The sequence below is a fragment of the Coenobita brevimanus genome, chromosome 5, assembly GCF_032717465.1.
Source record: "Coenobita brevimanus isolate Jiangsu-jjx chromosome 5, ASM3271746v2, whole genome shotgun sequence".
Taxonomy (NCBI): domain Eukaryota; kingdom Metazoa; phylum Arthropoda; class Malacostraca; order Decapoda; family Coenobitidae; genus Coenobita; species Coenobita brevimanus.
In genome coordinates this window covers 4,223,234-4,237,663 of record NC_136958.1, presented here as the reverse complement: position 1 = coordinate 4,237,663, position 14,430 = coordinate 4,223,234, and the positions used below count along the sequence as shown (strand labels likewise).

Here is a 14,430-nt window from a genome sequence, read left to right as displayed (position 1 = left end):
ACACTCCCGCGTACAAAATTCTTCCAACTAGCTCATTTTGCCGTCAATTCCCAAGGTTCATCACACTCCTTACCTTGCCTTCACACAGTCATTTTCCATATCTGTCCACCTTCTTGGTCTGCCATGCCTCATCCATCTTGAGACTGACTCAGATATTCCCTTTTCACTAGTCTGTTCACACCCATTCTCTCAGTGTAACCATGCCTCTAAGCTTACTCTCTTCAACTCTGATGTTCACACACTTCCCTACTCTATATCTGATATGACTCACATTATTCTTTATCCAGTCCTTTCTTCTCACTCCACATACACGCACTCCTTTTCAACCCCATATCCGTTGCTTTTGACTTTTCAGTTTCATGCCACGTCATAATCTCGCACCTGCATGTTGAAAAAGGCACAAAAACTCCTTCATGCAAGTCTCTTGCAGCCACTACACTCAAGACCTTTGCTTCTTATCAAAGCCTCCGTAACACCAGCCACTTTCATTCCCTGTGCCACTGTACTTTCCACTTCTTTTGCACAGTTATCACACTTTTCTGTCACCACACTACTTAAACTCTCTCACCATTTCATGTCTTTCTTCATACACTGTAACCACACTGGGAGTCACCTCAGCAACCATCATTTTACTCATATCTGCATTACATCCACACTCTGCATCAATCTACCAGGCTCTTGCCCACTGTTTGCTAGCAGCACTGCATCATCTGCCTACATCAGATTTTAGATACTGCACTTCTCACCATTTATTACCAATGCCATTCCCTTTTCCATTACTTGTGCATTTTACCTTTGTCATAACCCTATCCATATCCACATATATATATATATATATATATATATATATATTATATATGTAGAGAGAGAGAGAGAGAACTGGAAGTGCAGGAATCCCTTTAATTTGTGTCTCCTTTATCAACAGGAAAAAGAATCATCTGAAGATTACAATGTGGCCTGCATTCTCACCCTGCCTCCTTACCAGAGGAAAGGCTATGGAAAGCTGCTTATTGAATTTAGTAAGTTATGCATTCTTATATATAATGCACTTTGGTATGCATGTTTTAGGGAAGGAAACTGTACTGGCTAATTCATAGAAGCTGCGAATCTCCCCTAAACTAAATAAATTGACTTGTTAGGATGGAGAATGAAAGACTGACTAAGAGGGTGTATGTAGGTGAGGTGGAGGGAGGGAGAGGGAGGGGTAGACCGAGGATGAGGTGGAGGGATGGAGTTGAGAGGTATATGAGGGAGGGGGGGGTGAGTTGGGGGGAGGGGAGTCAAATGGTGGGTGACAGAGTGACTTGGAGGCGTTTTGTCTGCGGCCACCCTTTGCGGGATTAGGGCGTCGGGCTATAGATAGATAGATAGATAGATAGGTTTTAAAAATAAAGAGATGTCAAGTAAATTCTCTTGTTAGGTTTTAAAAATAAAGATGTTATGCTCAAGTGATAAAAGAAAAGTTTCTAAACCTTTCAGTCCAGTGAGTCATTCTTAAAGTTGGAGTAAAATCTAAAAGACCTCCTCAAGCTTAGTGGGTAATTTTGTGAGTGTTGCAGCTGCACGTGGATTACATCCACGTGGTGTGGCATGGAAAGTCAAGAGTAAGAGCAGTGGAGATGGGACTGCTGAGGAATGTATGTGGAGCACAGAGTGTGGTTAGGATACGAGCTAATGAGATTCATGAATGGTGTGGAGTGAGGAAGTCGGTGGACACCAGAATCGAAGAGAGTGTCCTGAGATTATATGGTCCTGTGGAAAGAATGGATAACAATAGAGTGGTGAAAAAGGTATACCTGAGCGAATTTGAAGGAGGGGGGAGGCGAGGTAGGCCAAGGAGAAGGTGGAGAGATATGGTGAACGAATATTTGAGGAAGAGAGGTTTGGAAGTCGGTGAGGCTAGGGAACTGACGAGATTGAGCTGACTGGATGAATGTTGTGAGGAGAGGTGCATGATCAGGGATTTTGGCATCCCTTGTGAGCATGGCAGCGTCCGGATTGACTCAATCAGATACTTTTGTGTGAAGCTGCAGAATATTTTTTTTTTTTTTTTTCTCTCCAGATAGAGCCAGGATTCCTGGGGCTTGAATAATGAGTGAATGGAAGCATGGCCTATTGGATTGGGCAGGTTTGTCCTGTCTGGACATTGCTACTACTCACCCTGCCCTTGGGTGGGAAAGGAGGTCCGGATGATGATGATGATGACAGATATGGTATTGCCATCTGCAGAATATCACACATAATGTTACAGATGTTATCATTTCACCCTAATAAGATAATTTAGCTTTCCAGGGGGTGGTTGAGGTTTATTGATCACGTAATGCCACTCATGGATGAGTGAGGCTTGTCACTTTCATCGTAAATGTCAGGACCAAATTGCCTAGCCCTGGGCTCCTATGCACCTCATGGGGCAACACAGGATTGGATGCTGATGCTGATGATGAGATAATTTAGCATTTAATGCATCACATATTTCATGCTGTATGGTCCCTGTGATACCCTACAAAATTTCCATACAGTATTGTATAGTACTGTTGAGAGGAAGGACTTGAATGTATTGGTTCTGTGATGAGGAGGGGCAGATTGAGATGGTCTGGGCATGCGGAGAGGATGGAGGATGACATTTGGGTTTGGAAAGTGAGAAGTGTGAATGTCAGGGGTAAGGTTGTGAGAAGACAGACTGAAAAAGACCTAGGACGAGGCCACAGAGTGTGACCTCAGGGATAAGGGACTGAATAGAGATGCTGCCAGAGATTGAGCAGTGTGGAGAGCCTCCATTAGGTGACCAAGGTCAATGCATGCTAGAATGTTAGAGCCTTTATACATAATATGACAGTAAGGTTGAAACAGCATCAGCATCTTTATTTTAATGGCGTACTAGAAATATCGGATACATTTATGTGAAGCTACAGAATGTGGTGAAAGTTTTTTGGCGTATCAAATAGAGCCAGGATTCTGGAGGCTTGAATGATGAGTGAATGGAAGCGTGGCCCATTGGTTTGGGCAAACTTAGGCTGTCTGGATGTTGCCACTCTTCACCCTGCCTCAAGCTGGGAAAGGAGGTGTGGATGATGATGATGATGATGATGTTGGCTAGAAACGGTTTTGTTGTGTACTGAAAACATTGAATAATAAAGCCAGTGACCTTCATTGAAAACAGCTAGTTCCAAGGTGGGGCCTTGAACTGTTAACCCTATCACTGCAGGCATCAGATTTAGGTATTATATTCTGTTTGACTCCTGATGCTTGTATTACAGCAAATAGAAGCCCTCCACAGTTTGAGTCAAAACCACTTTATATAACCCTTTTTCTGGTGTATTTGAGGCCCTGCATGGAGTATGATGCACAAGTTTCATTTTCTAAAATCGCCAAAAAATGCGATCAAAGTTTTTTAAAGTTTGACGAGCAATAACGCCAAAGTTTTTATAAGCTAGAATGATGCTGTTTGCAGAATTTTAAAGCTGAATGCCTCCACATTGTCCATCAACTTTTTGATAAAGAAAGTGTTATTTTTTATATTTTTCTGATTCATTTGAAAAAAATATTTGACATTGCAGTTTCATGTTGCACGCAATTGTGCAATCTTTGCACAGCAGTAACGCATAAACTAGTCGTGTAGACCTAAAGCTAGAGGGTTCCTTTATGTTATAAAATGAAGTTGAACATCACTATACTGTTTGCAAAATGTTATGCAAAGTTATGATCAATGAAAATAATTTTCACAAATTTTTGGAAAGAATATTCATAATCACCATTTTATTTGCATACACGGTACTTGTTGTACAGTGTGATTTGTGAACAGTAGACTTTCTTTTGTCAATGAAAACAGTTTGCACAGCCACAACACCATGGTTTTACATACTTTGATGGTGTGTTACAGTGTTTTACAAGTTTTAGGTGCAAGCATAATTTGGTAATACAGTAAAAGTCCAATTACTCAGCAGCCAATTATTCAGAAGATCCGATTTTAGGCAGTTTTGAGAAATATTCCCATTTCTGAGAGTCTTTGATTGTTCAGCAGATACTCCGAATCATCTTGAAAGTCCAGGAAGTGTTATCTGTGACCAGGCATGGGGTCTATTACTGGGTTTCTATTACTATTACTTTCAATCATTCCCTATTATATTACTGTTACTATTACTCTAGTGGTTATCTATTATATTACTATTACTAATACTTGGTCATCTGTTACTCATTATCATCATCATCATCATCCGGACCTCCTTTCCCACCCAAGGGCAGGGTGAGGAGTAGCAATGTTCAGACGGCACAAACTTGCCCAATCCAAATAGGTGACACTTCCATTCACTCATCATTCAAGCCCCCAGAATCCTGGCTCTACCGGATATGCCAAAAAACATTCACCACATTCTGCAGCTTCACACAAACATATCTGGTTGAGTCAATCTGTTACAATTACATGTACTATTAATATATTATTTGCAGTAACGGTAGTTATTTAAATTGAAAATTGTTGTCATTTTCATTATTGTTGGGAGGCTGTCCCACGTAATGCACAAGTATGTCTTGATCATTTGATGGCTAGTAGGCCACTCTACATTCAGCACGGTCTCCTGTTGTGTACCTGCATCATGGAGAGCAGCCAAAAGATAACTAAGGTCTAAGGTGAGAAGGATATTTTAAATGACAAAGGGTAACCAGTATTGATATTTATTTCAAGTAGATCACTACAATTTCAAGGACTGTATATAGCCATTGGCCAGTGAGGTACTGTATTACATTATATTTAAAGAATAATTTGCCTCATTTAACTTTAAAGTTTTTGGAAACAAACTCGTATGTAACAAATTAAACTTTTGCTTAGTAATTTTTTTTTTTTATATGTAATGCTGCATTATTTAAATAAGTGTCTGTAATAGGAAAGTAACATACTGTTATCTATAACTTTGCCTTGTATTACTATTATACCCTTGATTTTTAATCCATTACTGTTACTATTACTATTACTCTGAAAACCTTGTAATAGTCTATTACTATTACTATTAAATATTACTATTACCCCATGTCTGTCTGTGACTCGTAGGCCTACTGTGTCATTGCATTGGACATTTCCTTGGGAGTGGGTTGCTTTTTAGTGGGGATGGCTCGTGGAAGGGCTGGCGGTTCCTGAGGTGGCGGGTTTGGGGTGGGCGTCCGAGGCTTGTTGGGGGGCGGCTTGTGGGTGGGGATTCTGCTTACTGCCCCTATTTGTTGGGGAGTGGTGCAGGCAGCAAGCAGGCGCCTCACCAACTGGATATCCCTGTCGATATCCCATCTGTTCATAGATGGTAAAGTGTTCCCTGACAACGCTGGGGAGTATCCGTAGCAGGGTATTAAACACATGTTGGTCCCGCCTCCAGGTAGGCGGTGGCGATGAGACGTCGTGTTTGAATAGGGGTGTCCTCTAGATTCCCATCGTATGTGAGTGCGTCCAGCTGGGAGAAGGCAACGACCTTCCCTAACGAGGGTGTGACAGCTTGGGTCACGATTTGTTGAAATTGGTCCCATTTCAACTCCGGGACTATTTTAGTGGCTATCCTTGAGACAATCTTTCCGAGGTGGGGGAGCGTGACTGCTATTTTTTCTTGGTCATTCTCAAAACTTATGTCTAATATAGCTTTGATCATAGACATACGTGTGTATGTCGTAAAGTTTGGAGTCGAACTTAGGAAGTTGTATGTGTGGTTTGGCTGCCATGTTTGCGAATTTTCTGTTCCTTGCTGCTCCTCCGCTGGATCAAGAACCACCGCTAGCCACCAGTGTTATGCAGCATATTCTGAGTCCCGGCTTCTCGGGTTCAGGTACGGTGCAGTTCTGGGTTCTTTGTTCACGACCAGGTCAGTACAGACAAGGAAGGAAAACACAAACACCACTGGTCAAAAGGCACACTCATATATTACCAAAAGACAAATACACACAAGTTCTATGAGCAAAACTGAGGAACTTACAGTGACTCAAAGTAGTGTTTACAATGATCACTTTCCACCTAGTTCGGCAAGTCTGACCTGTACACGGAGTTACACCTTCCAAATATAGAGTGATGTCCATACAGTGTCACAGACAATATTTCACAAATATGTCAGGTACATTATGTTCAGCATACATGGACAATATAGTACAGTATACCCGATATGACATGCGCGTGACATGGACGACAATATATATTCCAGCCCTTAAGTCTAGGTATTCGTGTGACATAGACGGATTCCTAGCTAGTACAATACATCCACGTGACATGGATGATACTCTAGCTAACCTTATACTATGTGCGCGTTACATAGGACGAGAGTATATAATGTCCTGCACTGGTCAAGGGGGGGGAGGAGGGAGGGGTATTACGAGTCTTGGATGGGTTTGTTCACGTGGGGACAGGGACTGGGGGCCTAGGGGGTGGGGAGAGTGCACTGGAGAGGGTTACAGTGACGTATAGTGTCCTGTGGGGCAGCACTGGGGGGAGAGTTGTCACTGTTGGGGAACCAACCTGTGTGTGGGCATCGAACACTCCACGCGCAAGATCACAAGTAGTAGAGTTCACTATGGCACACTGAGGGAGAAGGACACCAAGTCTGCCGGGGGGGGGTGGGGGAGAGGATAGAGCATGGGGGTAGGGTTGATCAACACTAGGGGAGAGGTGGCACAGTATAGTGAGAGTCACAGAGGCTGGTTCACTGGGGGGTTCAACAACACTGGGGAGTGCGCACAACCATAGGGTCTAGTACTCACGATTCTGGTGGAGTGGAGGGCGCAGACCATGGGGCAGGAGGGCCTACGCCGGGAGCTTCAGATGTCCGCCGGGCATGGGAGGTGGGCCGCCTGGTGAGTAGTTCAGGGGAGAGTGGTCCATGTGGTCGCCACATGTCCTGGAGGAGTGGGCGGGTGATGTGTTGGGTGGCTCCCTAGCCTCAATGGCCCAGCAGGAGGCTGGGCTCTCCGCGCTAGGGCTGAGGAGGGCCAGGAGGCACACTGCTTGGTGCTGGCCCTTGGTCGTCGTCGGGGTCTTAGGAGAGGAACTGGCGAGGCCCAGGGCTGGGGTTGGGCATGGGGAGGGCGGTGCCTGGGTTGTGCTACCTCCTTGTCCTGCAGAGGCAGCCGTCAAGGAGGGTCTGCGGCCGCCGTTGCAGAGGGAGTCTTGGCTGCTGCAGCGGGCGCCGGGGGAGGCCTGCTGACTCCGGGGTCTGTGGTCTCGCTGTTGGGAGGGGGCTGGCAGGGGTGAGCTGCGGCCTCTCGTCCCGGAGGAGTCTGACAACACCTGGGGCTGCAGGGACAGGACACCGGGCCTCGGGGACGTCACACCCGCTCTGGTCTCTGGTGGGGTCCCTGAAAAGGAGCAGAAACCACCCTCTCGTGTAGAGGGGCTGGGAGAGGGGCATCTTACTCTGCCACCGGAATGTTGGACGGGACAAGATGTACCTTCCTCTACAGGAGCCTGGGGACAGGCGGAGGGAGAGCAGCCAGGGGCCGGCTCTCCTACTTGATGGGGCGAGGAGGCCCTGCCGGAACTCTGGTCCGGGCTAGACAGGGGAGATCCAAGGGACTTTCCCTCCGTCAGGCAACCCAGTTGGTCACTGCCTGGGCTCCTACGGGGGACAGGAGGGCAAGAGGAGTCAGGGGAGGCTCCTCTGGGCACTACAGGCCCTGGCGGTGGGGAGAAGGCGTCTGATGGATACGCTTAGCTATTGCCACAGCTTCAACGGAGGCTGCACTCCGGCCATAGGGTCTGGGACTCCTGTCCTGGAGACAGCACTGGGGGACGGCAACGCTTCGTCCCATGTGGTACCTCTGGCAGAGAGTACCCCAGGGCCCGCCTTCCTCCTTGGGGCTGCCGGCAAGGGTCGTCTGGTGGATGTGCCGACATGTTGGCTCCCAAAGATGGTTGGCAGAGGGTGGTGAACCGATGGTACTTCCACCCACAGTATACCCGACAGGTGATACTGTGCCACTGCTCCTTTGGGGGAATAGCAACCCTTGAGGCTCCTCCTGAGTCCTTTGTTAAAAGGAGGCTGATCCAGGGGACTCGGCGTACGAGGGTTTGCTTGGAATCTTGCCACTGCAAGTCCCTCCCTGATTCTGGCGAGCGTTCCCTCCTCCGGAGTGTAGTGTACTTTTCCTGCACACTGCCGGGAGGTCTGGCTGCGGGGAAGAGGGGCGTCGGATCACGAGGGAGATGAGACGCTCTTGCCCGGATGATATGACAGGTGAGCCAGCCTCCCTGTCATCTCCTGGTGGGGTGGGTATCGCCCCCCTGTACTCTCCTCCTGGGGTGGTGGTGTCCAGCTCACCCTGCCGCGTATAAGTATTAGTAGAACTTAGTAGACAGTTGTTCTTTAACTCCTCATGAGGCAACAAAGGATTGGATGATGGATGGATGGATGTTCTTTAACTTATGGTACTATGGGCTTGGCGACAAAAGAGTACATTAAAGAAGGCAGTATGCAGTGAGGAAGTCCTGTATTGCAGAACTAGATCATTCATACAGTCCTCATTGCATCCTGCATTTCTAATTTATTTATGAGAATGAGCTTCCAAAAGGGGTAAAATGTGCATTTGCACCAGATGATCTAAGAATTCTTTACTAACATAGTGTAGTACACTTGTAATTTTATCACTGAATAGGGAGGCTGCCAGAGATCGAGCAGCATGGAGAGTATTCAGTACATGACCCAGGCCAATGCTTGCAATCATGTTGGAGCCTTTATTAACGCTCTGATACAATACAGTTCGCTACCGTTCTTCATGTCCAGTACCCTTAGTAATAACTTCTTGACTATGGTGATATAATTTATTTATGCTTTATTCTTTGCTATGACATGGCAGTTATGTTTAGTTCATGATATACTTTTCAAATGGAGGATTAGGTACAGTTTTCACTGATCCTTTTACTGCAGAATATCCCTCCCTAGATCAGTAAAAACAGGTGTAGGTAGTAATTATAAAGCCAATAGACTATGGATTGTTGGAGGGAGAGAAATCAAGAGTGAGAGCAGTGGAAATGAATTATTTGAGAGGAGCCTGTGGAGTCTCATGGAGAGACAGACCAACAAATGAGGATGTGAAAAAGCATTGTGTGGATGTGGATGTGATAGGAAGCGTTAGGAGAAACACATTGAGGAGGTTTGGCCATGTGGAGAGGATGGAGAGTGAGAGACTAATGAGGAGAGTGTATGTGAGTGAGGTGGATAGGGGGAGAGGGAGGGGGAGGCCAAGGATGAGATGGAGGGATGGAGTGGAGAGGTATATGAGAGAGGGGGGTGTGAGCTGGGAGCAGGGCAGTGACATGGCGGGGGATAGGGTGACATGGAGGTGATTTGTTTGTGACCACCCTGTACAGTGACATGGCGGGGGATAGGGTGACATGGAGGTGATTTGTTTGTGGCCACCCCTTACAGGATTAAGGTGTCTGGCAATAGATAGAGATAGATAGATAGATAGACTATGGATTTTATTGTTATTGGTTTAGAAAGCTCACTAACACCTCATTCATAGTTATTCATATTGTGTAACCCAACTTGCTATTTCATTTTTTGTGTTTGTGTGAAAAATTTAAAATTGATGTACTTTACATAAATCACCTACAGAAGGATATAAACCAGCATAATACAAAATAAACTGATAAGGAAGAAGTTCTGGAGAAATCTTTAACTGAACCTGTGTCTTTTAATTCAAGGGGTTAATGCCACTCCTGTCTCTTGTATTCCCTCTCCCCATTCAAGGCTATGAATTGTCTAAGTTTGAGGGTAAGACAGGATCACCAGAGAAGCCCCTCAGCGACCTTGGTCTCCTCTCTTATCGCTCATATTGGAAGCAGACAATCCTTGAGATACTCATCGGCCTTAAACCTCAGGAGGGTCAAGAGAAGCCACAGCTCACCATCAAGTTAGTGAAATAAATTTACCATTATCATTGTTATTTTAACTGTCATCATCATCATCATCATCATCATTGTTGTTGACAGCAGCAGCAGCATCGTTCATTCATCATATTGTTGTTGTCACCGTCATCGTCATTGTCATCATCATTTTTGACATCACCCTTACCATTACTTCCAGTGATGTAAAGTATGTAAAATGTAGAAATAAAAATCTTAGCATTCCAGATACAGTAGTGTATATATTTTCATCAATTTATGTAGATATGTAAGAACTGCAGATAACTTATATTTTCAAATAAAGTATTTTTTACAATAGTAGTGTAACTGCTTGTACATCTTGACACAGAGCTCTGTAGACTCAGTAAGTGCACATTATCATTAAGGAACCACATTCTCTAATGTAGCAAATGAATGCTTTCAGCCATCCATCCTTATCCAATTCTTTTCACTTTCCAGTGAGATATGTGAGCAGACAAGCATAAAGAAGGAGGATGTTATCTCAACCCTGACAACATTAGAACTCATAAACTACTACCGTGGCCAATATATTCTCACTCTCAACAAGGATCTTGTGGAGTCGCACCGGCGAATGATGGAGAAGCGGAAGATTCGGATAGATTCCAAAAACCTCCACTGGACACCAAAAGATTGGGCTAAGAGGGGGAAGTGGTAGTAGTAGTTGGTATTAGAATTGGGTAATGGGAGGTGGGGGGTAATAAACAGACATTGATGATAAGTAGTTAAGGTCCTCTTAAAACATCTCTTAAACACTAAATTATATGACGCCAAATGAAAGAGGTTAAGTTAGTAATTGGAGAATGGTAAACAGGGTTTGTGTTTAGCAAGGGACAGTTATGAAATGAGTATTAATCAACAGTTGTTCATTAAATATACCAAAATTTGACAGACAGAGCCAGAATGGGATAATGTTCGTACAGTAGAGTTGTTGCTGTAGCTTCAGTTTCTTCTGTTGAACTTAGTGTACTGCTAGCTGGAGTTGCCTTTCTGCAGTCCTCCATCCAGCTTTCAGGGGATGTGGAGGAAGTTGGGGGATGTTTTAATAACTGGTCAGAGAATCCACATGGTTATATTGGTGCCACCACGTAAAGGTGCCGCTCTCCAGCACCATACAGGTAGAGTAATTAATATTGTAGTAATACCCAATCCCATATCACCTCTTGTGAGATGATGGGACTTGAAGCTAGCCTGCCATTGCTTGGGATGTTTAAACCTTTTACTACAATGGTATATAATTCTCCACATCACTTTATTTAGCATGGGACGACTTTCTCAAAATTGAGGGATTACTGGTTTATAGTATAGTGTTCGTTAGTCCTGTCATTACTAGGAGTTCTGCTGAATTGCCAGTAAGTGAAACTTCATTGTACTGAAGGGGTTTAGAGTTGATACTGGAGTACAGGTAGAGTAGTTTTATATTTATTATTTTTTAAATTGGTTTGTGTAGTAGGAGAGAAAGCAAGAGTAGAGCTTGCAAAACTTGTTCCTTAAAAAGAAAATGAACAAAATAGAAAACTATGAACAAAAAAGAAAAACAAATTAGAGTATGTTGATGTTGGGATGCCTGGACATATTGCATTTAACCCCATCAGCTCTAGAACATCATGTGTATTTAGTTTTGCTATTTGCTGAATATTTTATTCAGCGTGGGATAGATTTTTTCATACTGGACAGGTAACTATAGCCTTTTTTAACCTTTTCAACAATAGGGACTTTCCATGGCTGAATAAAGTTGACCTGTAGTAACAAGAATAAATGAAGAATATCATCAGATAGAAAGTGTAAAAGACTTGAGGAGGTAAAGGGTGATTGGGGACCAGTGGCAAGTTACCTATCCTTAACTGTTATGGAGTAAAGTAGCCCATAGTCAGTTTGTCAGTACATGATAGAAGTGGGCCACTCCCACAACACGAGTCTATAGAGTGGCTACCTTGACCATCTTCTGAGCTAAAAAGGGTAGGGATCATAGTCAGGATTTTTAAAAAATAATAATAATAAGCATTAGACATGTACTATACATCTTGCAATTATTATTATTTTTTTTCCTCCTGGGTAACTTTGATGCCTGTCCACCAGCATTTTAAACTGCGACAGAAGAACTCGTTGAGTAATTGGATAAGTACTGTATTGATAAAAAGAGGTAAATGCAACTGAAGACAGAATTGTAAGCAAAAGTAGCTGCAGATGCAACAGTATAAAACAATGGTTAGATTGTGTATATATGAGAAAAGGCTTAGATAAGTGAAAGAAGTCAAAGACTGGAGAGAATCAGGAAGTAGGCTAGTTATGAATATTGATATTCAGTGTTGAGCCAGTTGGCTTCAGCTTGCAAAGTAGGAGGCCTAACTAATTACTGCAGTGCAGATCATAAATTTCTACTAGTTACCCATATAATGGCATTATCATTGTATAATTTCATTCATAATCATTCACCCATCATGGCTGTGGAGAACTGCAATTCATCATTCCCCCATATAATATATACTTGCACATGTACCATAAGCTTCTTTACATCTTATAAATGAAGGCTTTAGAACAATTCAAGTTCCCTGCATATCAGTGCTATATGGGCTGCGCTGTCAGGTATAATTCATTATGGAAGGTTATTCAGTTTACTGATGTACACATACATTAATTAGGTTTGGCATGAATATCCAGGGTCAGTGCTGTAGCTGTCTTAAAATTCAGCACTTCCCAGCTATTGGCCTCTGAAGTGCATCCATTAACAAATGCCTCACCAAAAGTGTAAAAATACTTTGATCATCTTAAAATATTGTCAGTAGATTGCCATTGTACCCAGGCATGAGTGCACAAACTGAGTTTGATGACAATGTGGGATTTCCAATGCTGATTGAAGGAGGTCAAGAGTCAAGGCATTTCAATCTGGTGTTTAACCCAATGACTGAAATGCCTACCTTTCTACTGTATTCCTAGTGGTGAAAATTTTAACCCTTCACTTCAGGATCTCCCTTAAGCTGAATCAAATTTGTTTGGGTAGAACAAGATTGGAAGAAGGATGTTGCCATATTGAAGGAATTAGGGCACTGGAAATTGTTCTGATCTCACCAAGAGAGTTATGGCTTATAAGCTAAGTAAAATAACCCAACAGTAGTGAGAGTAAAAATAAAAGGGTTTATTATACAGAAGGGCTTAATCACAGTGCAAAAAATGAGCATTGCTAGCCAGTAGAGATTGATAGGAAAAAATTCCAAAGCAGTTTCATCTTAATAATGCTGTTTTGTAATTATTTTTTGTATTTTAAATCCCACAGATCAACCATAGATCATTATTGTCATCTTAACTTGGTTACTTACAGGTACTGTATTAAGTAATTGAACTTTACAGCACATATGGTCAGTCAGAATATACTGTATTGTGTACTGTATGCCAGTCGGCTGGTTCTGGTATATGCAGAGTTGGTGTAGAAAAGTAATGTGCATGTGTTGCAAGGTCATTGCAGAATTCTTTCTTGTATAGTTCATCATGAAATAAAACTTCACAAATAAAAACTGAATTATCAGAATTATATCATAATCATCACCTTAGTGATTTGTGTGATGGTTCTGTCATGAAATTAGGCTACCCTTTTTATTGTAATAATGAAGGTTTGCAGTGTGGTAGGTGGGGGTGCTCACCATCCATCAATGTAGTGCTGCTCTTGGGTGACTGTCCTTTCCTCTCTTCCTTCCTTCTTTCCTTCCTTCCTCTTCTGTCTTTCTTTCCTTTCTTTCCTCTTCTGTCTGCAGATGACTCTACACTGAGTGACAAGCCAAATGGTTTCCTGTATAACAGGAAACCATTTACTACACTGGGTGGTAACCATATAACCAAATATGGCGCCTGGTGGTTTAGTGGTTAACTATGGCACGGATGATGACAATAATGATGATGAAGATTTACTGTTAAGTGCACCATTCACAGAAGTCACAACTCATAGCCTTTATTATACCCATGGATTGTGGCAAATGATGGACAGACTTAATTTTTTTTTTGCTTATTGTGAGTGCATAGCAGATTGAATGTTAGAAGTTTTCAGTACAACTTTATTGGGGAAGCATTGTGTAGTTTAGATGCTAAAATGATAATAAGAGTAATGAAAATCTCAAAGCAGATGGGCTTTGACACATTGAATGAGGAATGGATGACACAGGATTTCTGAGAGAGCATTAAGCTCTGATCCGACAATCACTTTAAATGCATTTGCCATACATTTGTATAAACAGGGTTGAGGGCAATAGGATCAGCTTGATACAGGGTAAGGTGATTACAAGTATATTTGAGAGTAGCATGTGGAGTTACATGGAAAGAGAGACTGACAAATGAGGAAGTGAAGAAGCATTGTGGTGTGGATGTGGATGCGATAGATAGCGTTAAGAGAAATACACTGAGGTGGTTTGGCCATGTGGAGAGGATGGAGAGCGAGAGATTAACGAGGAGAGTGTATGTGACGGAGGTGGAGGGGGGAGGAGAGGGAGGGGGAGGCCAAGGATGAGATGGAGGGATGGAGTGGAGAGGTATATGAGAGAGAGAGAGTGTGTGAGCTG

The 14,430-nt window shown here is 43.2% G+C and overlaps 1 protein-coding gene across 1 annotated transcript in view; it reads left to right on the top strand.

Annotated features, from left to right (window-relative positions):
* Positions 1–10,541, top strand: part of Tip60 (Histone acetyltransferase Tip60) — a 49,445-nt gene extending 38,904 nt beyond the window's left edge. Inside the window, exons 9-11 of the mRNA XM_080270926.1 lie at positions 926–1,019; positions 9,711–9,873; positions 10,325–10,541. Coding sequence (XP_080127052.1) covers positions 926–1,019; positions 9,711–9,873; positions 10,325–10,541 — 474 coding nt within the window. The remainder of the gene's footprint in view (positions 1–925; positions 1,020–9,710; positions 9,874–10,324) is intronic.
* Positions 10,542–14,430: the final 3,889 nt, after the last annotated feature.